Raw genomic sequence first — 15,346 nt, forward strand, 5'->3', positions numbered from 1 at the left:
AGGAAGGTATGGAGGGCAACCATGGATGCCAGGGACAATGGGGGAGGAAGATGGGACATAGCAGAGGGTGGGGGATGGGGAATCAGGGATGGCAAGACAAAGGGCAAGGTATGCAGGACGTAAGAATTGGAAAATTATTTGCTGAGAACATGTATGTGGATGTGCTTGATTGAGCCAATGCACAGTGTATTTTGGATGGAAAATTCATTTGTGTGTTGTGATGGTGTAAAGTGAATTAATAAAAAAAAAATAGATTGACTCTCTTGACTCAGGTAAAGACTTCCAAATTTAGTGGTACTTGTATGCGGTTCCTCATAACTTGTATGAAAATTTGTTAGTATTAATCATCTTTAATACAGAACCTGCTCTTAGAGACAACTTCATCAACTCTTTGTATTACGATTATTTCTAGTTATGGAAACTTCTTGGGAAAATCTACTTTGGTCATTAAGTACTGCACCAAAGGACTTAATTCAATCCTTTACCGCAAAGATTTAACACTAATTATGAGAGCATCTCCAGCTGATCTAATCAACAACAAGAGGTTTTTATACAATAGCGAGGGCAGTGTGAATGTGATTACAGAATTCTCAAAATGTTTTTTACTTAAAAACTACATAATGAGCATCTTCACAGCAGTAGGTGTATAATCACAATGGATTTGATAAGAAATTTCTTTATGAGGACAGTATAATCAGGCATAAGGAACTTTAAAGATAATAGGTAATTATTAACAATTGACATGATGTTACACACATGGGGCACAACAATGATAGAAATACATTTCATGAAAAACTTAAAATACATTCTAACTTCAAAGCTTTTAAAGAAAATTTAAAGGAATAAAATTACGTGGCAAATGTGTGTGGGGTCTTTTGCCCCACTTGTTAGTAGCAGTAGTTGTGAAGAAAACAATCTCCTTGAACTTTGAGAGATAATAGTGTTTTTCATGCGTTAGCACTTCTTCATTTTCTGTGCTACATAAGGTGATAGAATGGACTTAACAGGATTTCCTCTGCTTATATATTGTCTTAAAAAGTGTATAATTTTGTTTCATGCCATTTGAAAACTAAGGACATAACCTAATTGGATTTATTATTTTAATGTGACTCATAAGAAACAGAAAAGTCATCTATCATAAAATTAACTGGCATTGAAAAGCTTTGAACATTGTAGTAACCAGCCAAATTTTCTGAATGCAGTGGATTACTATTGTGATTTATATCAAGTGCATTCTATTATTACACTAGTATCACAATAATGCAAGTTCTCACAATTTAGGTCTATAGACAGCTTTGGGTGTTTGGATGTCCTGATAATTCAGGTTTAAAGCTCATTCAGGCTTTATGTTTACCCATTTTCTGCATTAAAACAATGTACATCAAGAACAAAATTCAATCAAAATATGTGGCTGATACTTTTTCAATTAACTCATTAATAATTTCTAATGGGTTTTTAATAGCTAAGAAACGCTCCAGCTTTGTAGAATTTAGAAGTCATTTTTTTTCCCCTCACAAACTGGGAGTTATCATTGGTCAAGAATGAGTGAATTCACGTATTAAGGTTTTCATGGTTTTGTAGAAATTCAAAAATTCAGAATGCAATTCCAATGGTTTCTATGGTAGATAAAATTATCTCATCCTAATGATAACAAACTTTCAGTGACATTGACATTGAATCTTTGAAATATACCCCCAAAAAAGAGAGCGATACATATTCAATACACAGCATAAAACAGCTCAATAGTCCTTTTATAAAAAGTCTTCTCATTTGTGTCATTAGCACATAATGAGGTAAGTGGTTGACTCTTCCACAAAACTGGCAAGGTTTGGAAACACCTGTTTCTTTACCATTTGCCCCATGGGGTAGCCGTACTAAATTCAGACCTCTTAGAAGGAATCCTGGATCCACATGGTGAAAGCTATCTGCATAGTCTATTACTCCATTTCCAGAGTTCTTGTAAGTACTGGCTTTTCTTTTATTTTTTTCTTCCAAGCAATGATCATTCTTAGAAACTGCCTGCTTCTGCATGATCTTAAACTTTAGTCAGAGTAAATAAGATCAGAGATTACAAGTTTTAGTAAAAACTCAGGACGTCCAGGTCGTCATAAAGCTCACAAGTGCCTTAAAACCAGTCTTCTTTCACCCCGCTCTTGTAACACAGTGACAATTGTTTTGTAAACCATTATCTCTGTGAGTGAGGTGACACTGGTGAGATTCAACACTGATTCTCAGCCTCTTCTTTCAGACCTCCAGCCAGGTTGACAGTAGTGATGACCGCGGCCCCTGCTGTAGATACCTGTGCAGTAAAAGACTTTATTTCACAAGGGCTAGTAAGCTGATGCCAGGTGGTATCATTTAGTGCAGTGGTTCTCAGATCCTAAGGGCTTCAGAATCACCTATAGTGCTTGTTAACCTTTAGCACAGATGCCTGGAAACTCCCAAGATTTCTGCTTCTGCAGCTTTGGGGCAGGGTGGAGAGATTTGCGTATCTAATGTTTCCAGGTGCTGCTGATACTGGTCATTTAGGAACCCCACCTTGAGAATCACTGATTTAGAGCAAAGAAATTCTGGCTTCTGATTATGTCTCATAAATGATGTCTCTTTGAGTTGGCCTCTTTCTTTTTCTTTCTCCCTCCTTCCCCTTTTCTTTTGCAATTTCAATTTTAAATGATATAAACTAGATATATTAGGGTCTAAAGAACTTACTCTTTCTAGGAGATATTACTTGGCTATTAAGGCATGTTATCAACATTATTTGAAGTTATCCTTAAACTATTTAAAGTGCCAACTTTCATTATAATCTGAAAATTTTAACTCTCCTTTCATGCAGCATAAATAAAAAGTTTGCAAATGCACAAAAGGGAGAAAGGAGAGAGTTAAAATACATTGCTTTCATTGATATAAGTGCTATTTGCAATATAATTTCAATAAACCTCATATAAGAGGGTAGTTTTTGCTTTGAGTAGTAAAAGGCACAAGGTCATAAAATCCTCAGATCTAGTATTTGAAAAAAATTGTGGATAATTTCATTGAATAACTTTCTTTTGAGAGTGATGAGTTGGGGAAAAATAGAACGATGTAAGATATCCTATGAAAATCTTTCTTAAACATTGTGCTTCATATCTTTCATTTCAATACAATCAGAACACTTGCAGGAATAAAAAGAGCTGAAAAAACAGCTTTTCATGAACAATTCTTGTACTTTTACTATAACTTTAAAGTACATATTTTAAATCATAAGAATTTTGCAGAGGACAAATTAGAAACATTCAGTGCTTTCAATCCCAGATCACACCTGTGTACAAAATATACTATATTTCAGTTTATTTGTATGTGAGTTAAGAGCAAGCCCTTATATTCTCCTAGCCACCTTGCTCTCAGCCTCTGGCTGAGGTTTGGAATGAAATGACGTCAACAATATCTCTGTAATTAAAAGGGAAAAAATGTAGCTGCACTGCCAATATTCTGATGAGGAGCCTTTACTTTTGTGGCCTCAGTGCTTTGCCATACCCAGAAATTTGTCCACGACCCTGGGTTGTTCATGGCCTTGCACTTTATTCACATGTCTCTCTACACAGTAGCTCTTTGGGAGGCATTTGCACATCTGTTCCTACTCCACTTCCTACTCCGCCCTGGTGCATCCCCTAGAACTTAGCATGATGGCATATTCTTAAATAAATCCAAGCAAGGCTAATCAAATCTTTTTTTTTTTTTGATTAGAAAAATATAACAGTGTAATTTTTATCTTACTCTTAAATGTTGAAGTCTTTCCTTAGAGGTTGAAATTATTATGAATTAGTAATGACTTCAATTTAAAAATTTTGAATATAGACAGATGGGTCAGGACAAGAAATACTGAGACAAAAAATGTTAGCAATGGTCAAGTTACAAATCTGAGCAAATTGTGTAAAGAAGTAATAAAATTAATGGGAAATGAAGTTTAATAGTATATAGCTATATAGTTATGAATAATCTAATATTTTATATATAAATATTCTCTCAGATGGCAGATAATAAGGACAGCTCTTTTGTGATTCATTTTAAAAACTAGTAAGTCAACTAACATATGTCTGTTGTTGATTAGAGTTAGTAATGCTACATTTTTAGTAGCTAAAAGAAAATCATTGTATACTTTTTGTTAAGTTTTAGCAACCAATTTGAAAGTTTGAGATTTAAATAACAAGGAATTATAAAAAAGATTAAAAATAGTCAAGCATTTCATGGACACAAATTGTAATACATGAAACTAGAAGTGAAATAGCCTGAAATAAATTGTGGACGGTTAAACTTCCAACATGTTTAAATCAAAAGTTGAGAAATTATTTTAAACTGACTTTATTTCCAAGAGCAATAGTTAAAAAAAAAAAAATCCACAAATAATTTTTACCTCAGATCATTAGGATAATAAAATTTTTGTTTACAGAGATTTAAAAAAAGAATAGCTTCACTCAGGTTTCCTTGTCATATGAATAAATATTCTACCAGTTTTGCAGTGGTCCTGCTCCATTGGCAGACTGGAGTGTGCTGATGCTGGTGAGCACAACTTGCTCTGAGAGTTTTGATACGTTATCAAAGTTGCTGATCTGGGTGGTCAGGGACTTCCGGCTCTCTGTGCTGGTTCGTCCCCTCGTGAGCCGGTCCTCCTGGCGATGGTGAACTCCAAGGCAACAGCAAGAAAATGCAGCTTTAAATTCCTCTCGAAATTTTCCTGGCAAGGCAGGGAGAATGAAAGGAAAAGGAATTATGTGTAAAGGTTTCAACAAATCATGAATAGGGTACAACTGAGTTGCTCCCTTGAGCCAAACTAACAATGAGGTGTAATATTTTTGCAAAGATGGGGAAAATAGGAAAAGGAAATTGAGTTTATTGAAAGCTTGGTAGATTCTTGAAACAATGAGGTATTTCCATAAAATAATGAGACTGCTTTTTGTAAGTGATGCTTAGAGTTTGTTTCATTCCTTTATAGTCGAACCTCAGGTATTTGGGCATGCAGGTATATTTTAACTACGTAACTATAGCAAAAGTTATTGTCAGTAGAAGCCCAGAAATATTTAATTATTTCAAAAGTGATAAAAACCAATGTCACAAATAGCTGGAAATATACAGAATTACTCCTGTACTATACAGAATTACTCCTGTACTACATTCGAAAGACGTTACTACACAACAAGTTCAACCAAAGAGCGAAATACATTAAAGTATCTAGGAAGTTTCCAGTTTCATAATCTACACAAGGCAAAGCAAAAAACTGAATGTATTTCTGGGTCTTTAAATTATTGATGGAAAGTTGAAGAATAATGAAAATACAAAGAAAAACACCTTTACTGGAGTGAATGACAATGTTGGGAATCATCACTTCTCTCTGAACTCAATTACCCTGTTGAGTCTTTGAACAGTTGAATGAGAAGACAAATGGTCTCATGCCTAATACAACAGGGGTTATATAACAAGGTCTTATTGATTATCAGTTGCCTCCCCGAACTCAATCTTAACTCCTGAACTAGGATTTTGACTTGGTTCTGAGCCTTCTGCTTAAACACTTCTCCCTATGATTTCCTAATAGGTTAATCTGCCTTGTCCAAGGCTTGGAGCTTCAGTCATTGTACAATTAAATTGTTTTAGAAGGTAAAGTTAATTTTTGAACATCTAACTGGTTGTGTTTTTCCTTTTATTTTTTTAAAAAAGGAACAAAACTGTGCAACCAGCAGGTCAAAAATGGAGAAAATGTACCTAATTTATTAAATATGTAATAAAGTCCATTTCTATTCTTCCATGTAGAATTACCATGTTTGGAAATAAAAATTTAAAAGATAGCTATTGAGTTGGAGAAGAAGACATTGTAAAGAAGTGGCTAATTAAAACACAGTTCTAAAAACCAGTCAAGAAAATATAAATAATATTTAAATGATTTTTGTAATTATATTGATTCCATGAACAAAGGTAGACTGAATAAATTACAGATGCATATATATATATATCGTATCATTTAGTTTATATGTTACCTAGGGATAATGTTATTTTCATGTCAGTGAGAAATCTTGAAATGAACCCAGGTGATGTTACAAGAAAAATATAAACACAGCAAAATATCCACAAGTGGAAAGGTTCCAATGCAATCTCAGTTAGGCTACATGTTTTGGCAAAGGAAAAATAGGAAAACAAACAGATAAAAGCATTTAGTTTTTTGGAAATCATTAAGTTTAAAGTATGACATGCAATATTCTGTTATTAATTTCTCACAATTCTTCCTTTCCTATTACAACATTTCCTTGAAGTTTTATGAGAAAAACTCATTGAGATCACTTTCTCCAATGAGTTATATAACATACATTCCTTTTTATAAAGGAAAAATTTCAAGACAAATCGGGTCAGGAAAAAATGTAGCAACTCGGTAGTAGCAAGCAATTCTTTATGTAGTTCAAGAGTGTTGCAAACCTTTTGGTCATAGATCCCTGCCTTTGGTTAGAACTATGAATTATAGAAAGCAAACAAACAAACAAAAAACTGGAAACTCACCACTGAGAAAATTATAAATAATTGGGTTCGCAGCACTGTTGGCATATACAAGCCAGTGTGAAAATGTAAACCAGGCATATACAGTCTCTCTGTCTTCAGTGTGGGTAAACATCCCAAATACTCTGTAAGATAGGAAACAACGACAGAAAATGTAGTGTGATTCTGGAAAGTGAGTTTTGAAAAATTAAATTCAGTAATGAACATGGCTCTTTAACAGAAGCTGCCTCTGCCCTGTCCTCTGCTGTAGGCACAGATCACTGATCAGTTTAGGACAAAATAGTCAGTTGAGAAGAACATCAGTTCATGACCAGACCTGGATGGTACAGTTAATAAATCAAAAACCAAATCATGGAAAAAGGATCTCCCCCTCCTGCAAAAGCAAATGCATTATTTCCTGTGGACAACAATACAGAAGTAGAATTTGTATCTTCATTATTTCATTTTGCCTCAAAATACAATTGAGCGAAGGCTTAGCGTTCCAGTAGGTGTATCATTTAAAAAACACCCCTAAGTTGTAGTTTGTAAGTTTTTCCTCCTACTTTAATTTATGCACTACTCAAAGTACAAATTCTTCTTGGTCTTGGTAGAATTTTGCTTCTGATTCCTTCCTACCCACAGAAGAACTGGTTTTCAGCAGACAAAATCCTGCTAATTTCTTAAAATTTATGAGTTTACATTTTTCATGCATTATTTAAAATTCTAAAAGCTATGATATCCAGAAAAGCCATTTTAATATATGTTCCATACTTAGAAGTGCCCCACCTATTAAATTCTATTCACTAACTTATGGTAAATAACTCTTTGCTACTCAGTAAGCTGCTAGGCCAAAGATTATGATGTATTTCCCGCTGGAGAGCCCATCACTGATTGAGTCATTTGTGCACTATCTGTAAGCTTTGTTTTCAATAAGAAGGCATGTGATAGAAATACATTTATAGACTACAACAATGCTCTTTAGAGTTCTAGACTCTTTCAAAAAGACAATATAGGCTAAAACAATGTGGACAAATATAAAACATAATATCGCATGATCCACTTTCACACAGTGTTTTTGAAACACTGAACAAGCCAGCGTTGCTTTCAAGAAATTGATTTTGACTAGTTGTTTGTGTGTGTTTGTGTGTGAACGCAAACACAGGTAAAACAAAAAATAAGTTTAATATTCAAGGGCAAACAGTGAACATTTGAACAAAATATGTGTAATAAAAATAATTTTCAAGGTTCTCTTAAATGTTTTTTATGTTGTGTAAAAGAGCAAATTGCTCAAGAACTTGAGAATATTTAGGATTTTACATGAACCGTTTTCTTAGAAAGTTACTTGTTTTCCTTGGAAAAGAAACTATGTAAGTCAGAAGAATAAGAAAAAAATAGTATTGACAAATAGGTATTTAAAAACGATTAAAGGAAAAGTGCAAGTGGTGAGATAAAGAAAATCTGAACAGTCTAGCGAGAGATGAATTAAATTTCCACTGAATCTAGAATGACTAAAAGAGCAAAAAGAGAGAAGAAAACCCATCCAGTATCACAGTATGTGTATTAAAGAGCAGACCAGAATATATTTGCATGGGATCTCTATGAGCAGAAAAAGGAAATAAGAGGGGAAGCATGGAAAGATATAGACAATATTATTTGTATTTCCTCGTGAGCTAGTATTTATCTCAGAGACCCAAATTGCCAAACATCTTAATATACCTTAAAGACTGTGGCTGCAGTAAATTATATTACTGAACAACAGTTCATTTTCCACTTCTTCTCCATTGAAAAAGTTATTAAGCAATCAAAAACAAGAGCCAAAGAGAATGAGAAATCTTTGCAGCTGGTTATACCACCTTTTGTCTCCCTCCAGCCAAAGCTGCCTCTCTCTAGAGTCCCCAGCTGTGAGGAATACGATATTGACTGTGAGTAGGGAAAAGTGAGAGGAGTAATTGTAGTTTAAGTTTGAAGTCTATTATAAACAGAATTAGTATTGCCTCAGGACCAGGCTATGTGTGACAGTTTTGATAATTCCTGATAAAGTTGGCTGGACATGGAGTTCAATGTGTACCCTGACCTCTGAATCTGCTGTTCAGGTCTTTGGTCAATTGTTTTAACTTAATAGTTGTGCCAGCAGCATATTTCTCTCACTGAACAATTTTGTGCTGATTTTTATTAATATTCATCTTGAGTCTGATACAAGTTCAGGAAATGTATTTTCTTTCTTTCTGTTAAAAACCTTCAACATATAGTATCTGCTTTGATTACTTTTTCAAAAGTGTTCGGAAATGTACTTTTAAGTATCATTAGAATGCTAACAAAATAGTCTTATCTCTTTTTATCCTTTCGATAAAATTCTGTCATGACCGCCTATGTCTTTGAGAACAAAGTTATGGAAAACCCCATTTGTTCTCATCAAAAAAGAACTTCAAGCTGTAAATGAGGTTTTATTTATTTATTTTTTTTAACATTAGGATCCCCTCCCCCCCCTGCATCTAAGGTTTAGCAATTAGTGAGAAGAGGTTTGGAAGGACATCTGTTTTATGTCTGCCATTCAATGTAGAATCTGCATGGACAGCGCAAATGTCTGAGCACTCAGAAAGCCTGATGGCCTTACCTGATGATAATAACAACATAACTTCAGTCTTCTGTCCTGACAAGGTATCTAGACAAGTTTAGAATTTTCTCTGGCTTGAAGGAAAAAAAGAAGTTCCTAATTAAGAAGGAAGAAATGTCATTTCTTTTGCAAACAGTAGATGAACTTTACCTTTTCAGCACATTGAGGATGCTAATGGGTAGATAGCAGATTGCAAACACCAAAAGCACAACCATCAACATGCGGGCCGTTTTCCTTCTGGCTCGGATCTGCTTTATTTCAGCAGCCACAGCGCTAATCCGGGACTTGGTCTGCTGTCCGGGCCCTCGAGGCTGGGACACAGGCTGCAGTGGCTTCCATTTCCTCTGAACTACAGATGATGTTCCAGGGATCTGAAAGGAGAGGAGACCCTTTATTGCTGTTTGATTTAGGAAAGTTCCACCTTGGAGAAGTCATTAGAAGACACAGGAAAGTGTCCAAGACGCCTGAGGTCTGGAAGGTTTGAGCGCCTGTTTCTCTAGAACGTTCCTTGAGCGGAGTGTTTCAGCATTCATTAAGTCACATGCCAACTAGGAGTTTGGGTGGAAAAAAAATTAAAATATCACTCTTTTGTCAACGTCTAAAGAGAAGTGCAAGGGGAAAAGATATATTCTTATAAAAAGGGAAGTAAAAACTGGGAAGGACAATAGTGAACTGATAACAACCCTATTATCTTATTAGGACGTCTCCCTCACCGCAGATACCTTAATGTGAAGTGAAGGGAAACCTACCAGGTAAAAGCAAGAGGAAACTGCCTGGATTTTTTCATGTGTCAATACTGCCATCTGCTGCCAGACAGGGAGAGGTCTTAAGTACCTACTGCTTTAGGTTTTTTGCTTTTCAGGTTAGGTACAGGCGAACCTTTGAATGAAAGGAATTATAAATAGCAAGTTCTTGATTGTTTACAATTTATAGTTATGAAGTTGTTTGAAACCCGTGTTTTGGGCTGGCCCTTCAAAAAGTGCTTACAAACACGGAGAATCCCCTGTGGTCTTGCATTAACATTTCCAATAGCTCGAGTTCCTTACACAACTTGCACTTTTCCATTTCTTTTCAAAGCTATTTGATAATAGCAGGGAGTCCCTCCAAGTATAATATTTTCTTAATTATAAGCTCATGAAGATTGATAGGGTTTGGTGAGCAAAACAATAAAATTCAGCATGTGTAATTTTTTAAAGAGGAAAATGTGCCAATAACCACACCATAAGGCCGTCTTAGTTCCATTAAGATTATTCAGCTGTTGCTTTTATCTCTGTGCTGCAAGCCAGGGCAGACCAATGTGTCCCCGTGGTCTCTCAGAAGAGATGTTGGATGGGTTCTGCTGCTTTTTACACTACAAGATCAAAGTGTGTTAGATCATCTTTAATTTGAGAACAGAATTTGACTTTGATGTCCGCACAGAGGAATTAATATGATGTTCCTTTTGACCATCTTTTCTCTTGAAGAGGCAAATGACGATAATGAAAGCCTGCCCTTATCTGATAAATTATTTCCTAACTCTGTGGGTCCTATTATGGAGACTACCCTTTTCACATAGTGGTGGTCCAACTCAATCTTTTAATCTGTTGGTTTTGGGGGAGATAGGCGCTGAAAAGCCTTCCTCTTCTGTATTTCTCTTTAAGTAGGAATGAAGAGAAGCAACGATAGATATTGGAAAGTTCCAAAAGAACTTTACCATGAAAATCCTGTAAGTGTCTGCTGCTAAATGGTCTTGAACTGCTTTCTAAATGATCTCCGACAGATCATTTCAACCTTAGTGATTCTATTATTGAATGTTCCCCTGAAGGAGAGAGCCAATATCCTGCATCTGATGGCTTCTGCAACCATCAGAAACAGTTCCTGTAAAGCGAAACTACCGTATAGAGCATAGTTATGGTCCCTGCAATCAGAAAAAAATAGTGGAACTCCCTTTAGATGATGACCTAAATACAGAAGATGCTTAATACTGCTTCATTTTAAGGACATAAAAGTGTCTCCGATGATCAGCTGTCTGGAGAAACTCAGTAAAGTAACAGAAACCACCGACATAAACAGCTCTGGAAACTATGCATGATCTTGACTAATCCTTAATAAATCCCTAAAAGTAGGCTATCGTAAGTATCATTTTATAGATTATGGTCAAGCAAGTGCTGAGAAAAATGAAATAAAATATCCAAAGCCATATCTTGAATATGTGACCAGCTAGAATTTGCACTCAGATCTGTCTGACTACAAAACTCATCTTTTCCATTGCAGAGTTTCTGTTTATAAACTTAGACACATGTGACATCAAAGTCAAATTTACATGGGACCAGCAATGGTACAATGGTTCCGTTGTTGGCCTCCTACATAGTCCATCGCAGTTCGAGTCCAAGACCCAGATTCTTGCTGTGAATGTGTGCATGTGTGCCCAAGATCCTGAGAGGAGAATGGAAGAGTAGCGACTGTGGCGTAGCCATCCCCTGAGGGGGGTGATTTCTCCCTTTCTGTCTCTCTGTCTCTCTCTGGTGAGTGCATGCACCCTTATGGACACTGAAACCTTGCTACAAAAATCTTCAGTCACAGATAGGATCATTGATAGTCACACAGCAAAGAGTAAATAATACCCATCTTGTTCAGATCTATAAAATTTGTAGAAAAGATACCACTTTCCAACAAATGTTATGGCGCCACAGTTACTTGGATAGAGAAAGCTATCACAATAATAAAGCCGCTGAGCAAATATCCTTCGTGATTAGAGATAAAAGTTTCTCAAACATACATTATCAGTCCCAGTTGTGCAAATGAGTGCTGGTAAACACTGCTACTTGGCAGGTGGAGGCCACATCAGAGACCCAGGTTCGATTCTTGTTCTACCCAAAAAGCTGATTGCAGTGGGGGATATGCACCGTAGTTGAAGCTACTTGGGAGATTGAGGGAGAAACTTTATGACATAGTAAGTCTTAGTCTAAAAGTACATTTTCAAATCAAAGACACAATCTAAAAATAGGATAATGCAGTTGGTTCAAACAGATTTATTTCAAAAATGCAGTTTTGGCTTAACATTAAAAAATCAATCAGTGAAATTTGTCATATAACAGCAATAGGATAAAAGGAAAAAAAGGAACATCTCAATAAATATGAGAAAAAGCATTTGAAAATTTAGCACCCATATATGATTAAAAGAAAAAAAAAAACTCAGGGTTAGCAGATGGACTGGTGGTCAAGGTGCTGGACTCTCACATGTTGGACTGCAGTTTGAACCCTGGACCTGGTGACTTGCTTTCTCACTTTTTCTTTCCCTGTCTCTCTGTCTCTGGTCAAATTTAAAAATAATAATATCAAAGAAAATTAAATAATTATTTTAAAACAAGAAAAAAAAACTCAGTGAACTGTAATAATAGGAAACATTTTTAACTGATAAAAGACATCTATGAAAAGTCTTCAGCTATCATTCTACTAAACAGCAAAAATTGAACCCATTTAAGAATGGGAAAAAAATAATGAAGTCTCTTACCACTTTTGTTCAACATTGCACTGGAGTTTGTAGCCAGTACAAGAAGACAAGAAAAATAAATAAAAGGCATACAGACTAATTCTATTGAGAAGAAATTATTACTTACAAAGAAAATCCCAAGAAATATACAAAAAACTAGAATAAATAAATTTAGAAAAATGTAAGACATAAAGCAATAAACAAAAGTCAGTTATAGAGCTAGCAAGTGGCATGGTGGTTAAGACACTAGATTCCAACACAGCTGACCATGGTTCAAGTACCAAACCTGGTAGCTTGATGAGTATGTGTGTGCATGCCCAAAATCCTGAGAAGAGATTGGCAGAGAAGGGATTAAAGTGTGGGCATCCTCCCAGGGGGAAGAGTAATTTCTCACTTTCCCTCTTGCTTTCTCTCTCTCTCTTTCATTCTGTCTCCATTGAGCACAGGTGCCCTTTAGCCATACATTTAATAACATGTAGACAAAAATATGTGTACTGAAAACTACATAAAGTGCTGAGAGATATTAAAGAAGACTTAAATAAATAGGTTCAACATACTCATCGATTAGAAGACCTAATACTGTTAATATGGCAAATCTCACCAAATTGATTTGTAGATTTTATGCACTAAATTCCATTTTAAATTACAGCAATCTTTTTTGTAGAAATTAAAGCATTGATTTTAACTGTTTTATAAAAATAAAGAGGGCTGGGTCTGGCAGGTGGCATGGCGGTTAAGGCTCTGGACTCACACATTGTTGACTGTAGTTCGAGTCCCAGACCTCGTGACTTGCTTTATCACTTCCCCTTTCTCTCTCTCTCTTTGTCTTTGGTCAAATTAAAAATAATAATAAAAATATTAACTTAAGTTTAGAAACTCAAAAACCTGAACTACTAAGACTCTTTGTTAAAAAGAACAAATTTGAAGAATATATGAGACATAATTTCAAAAGTTATGATAAAAATACAGAATGTGTTCATATGTATGTGATTGTGTACTATTCTGCTACATAAGTATTTGCAATTTATTTCATTAAAAATAGTCCTGGGAAAGGGACCATCTATAGAAGGGCATGAGATTGTGAAGAGACGGGTAAAGTGTCATTTTTTAAAGGCCAGGGAAGGAAGCGAGAGCAAGGATAATTATTCAAAGCTAAGAGAAGTAGAAAGACAGATTAGGAGGGCCTTTGGATGTGAGTAAATGAACAATGAAAGTATGAACAACTTTTTTTTTTTTGAGAGGTTTTTGCTATAGGGCGCATGCGCTCGCCAGACAGACAGAGACAGAGAGATAGAAAGCGAAAAACCACCCCCCAGAGAGGATGGCCACGCTGCAATCCCTCCTCCTCCATTCTCATCTCGGGATCTTGGGCACGCACACACATGCACCTTGTGTGAGTTTAAGCCACCGGGTCTGGGATTCTAACCGCAGTCGACTACATGGGAGTCCAGCGACATAGCCATTACGCAAACTGCTGGTTCCCCGAACAACATTGTTTAATGCTACCAAAAGATCATCCAAAGCTTTAGCAAAATATTCTGTAGAAATCATTGGTGACTTTAGTGAACGCTGTTTCACTGTAATTATGGAAGGTAAAGACAAAATGAAGTTAATTGAGAACCTGGGGAAGGTGAGAAAAAGTGAGCTGCGAATGGAAACAAGTCAAGAATTGTATCTGGGGGAAGAGCAAAGAGCTAAGTTGGTAACAGGGTAAGTCTGAGAGTTTAGATGATGCTTTTGTTTTTAGCACTTTACAAATTCCATTTCAGGAACATTGGTCTCTTTTTTACCTTTTCCTTATTCCTTGATTCACTTCCCATTTCATTATAATAGAGTATAAGGACTATATACTTGGTAGATGCTGGTGGTCTTATGTAAAACTCAGTTCTCCATCAGGGATAATGAGACATTTTCCAACACCCAGTGACTTTTCCTCATTAACTCTATGACTTCTTCACATTTTATTTATTTATTTTCTACCTTCTATTGTTTTGCTAAAATTAAGATCCACATGCTAAATTCTTATGAGGGGGGTCATAAAAATGTTATCTGTCCCTTCTCTTAACTTCATTCTCACAATAAATTGCTATATTTTTAGAGTCTACAGACAGCCTATATGGAGTACAACTGGTGTACTTGACCCTCTCACCTAATGCCCCCCCCATCTCTGGTCCTCCTCTAGCTCTGTTGTCTTTCAGAATTATCCCATCACTGATTATTACCTCTTCTTTGAAGACATTGGTTTCCCCTCTCCTTCCTTGGATCTGATATATGATTTTTAATGAACAGGCTCTCTTATGTTCTGCTCATTTAAGGAACTTAAAGCTTGTCATTATAAATAACCCTTTGGTAGTTCCCGTTATACACTCTCATTGCATCAAAAGGTTGAATTGAGTGTTTACCTTTTTTTATTTCCTATGATTTCAGCAGAAGACTTTTCTAAAATAAATTCTATCTTATATATTTTAATTTTTTCTAAAGAATTTAAAAATTTTACTCATTATTATTATTATTTAATTTTGCTATAAGAAACATGCCTTCACCAGAGACAGAGACAGAGAGGGAAAGTGAGAAAGCAAACTGCTAGGTCTGAGACTCGAGCTGTGGTTGGCCATGCGGGAGTCCAGAACGTTAGCCACCACACCACCTGCTAGCTCCTAAATATTTTTATTTTGAAAACTCATCTTTTTTTTTGTTCTTTCTTTTTTGAATAAATAGATTTTTTTAAGTGTAATTAACCTACCATAAAATTAATCTTTTTTTTT

At 35.6% G+C, this 15,346-nt stretch overlaps 1 protein-coding gene across 1 annotated transcript in view; it reads right to left on the reverse strand.

Moving 5' to 3' along the window:
• Nucleotides 1-2,101: 2,101 nt before the first annotated feature.
• Nucleotides 2,102-15,346, reverse strand: part of HCRTR2 (hypocretin receptor 2) — a 107,573-nt gene continuing 94,328 nt past the window's right edge. The window contains exons 5-8 of the mRNA XM_006149187.1: nt 9,260-9,480; nt 6,520-6,641; nt 4,486-4,711; nt 2,102-2,299 (exon numbers count right to left, since the gene is read on the reverse strand). Coding sequence (XP_006149249.1) covers nt 2,245-2,299; nt 4,486-4,711; nt 6,520-6,641; nt 9,260-9,480 — 624 coding nt within the window. The 3' untranslated portion in view covers nt 2,102-2,244. The remainder of the gene's footprint in view (nt 2,300-4,485; nt 4,712-6,519; nt 6,642-9,259; nt 9,481-15,346) is intronic.

Source organism: Tupaia chinensis, unplaced genomic scaffold, assembly GCF_000334495.1.
Source record: "Tupaia chinensis unplaced genomic scaffold, TupChi_1.0 Scaffold000256_1, whole genome shotgun sequence".
Taxonomy (NCBI): domain Eukaryota; kingdom Metazoa; phylum Chordata; class Mammalia; order Scandentia; family Tupaiidae; genus Tupaia; species Tupaia belangeri.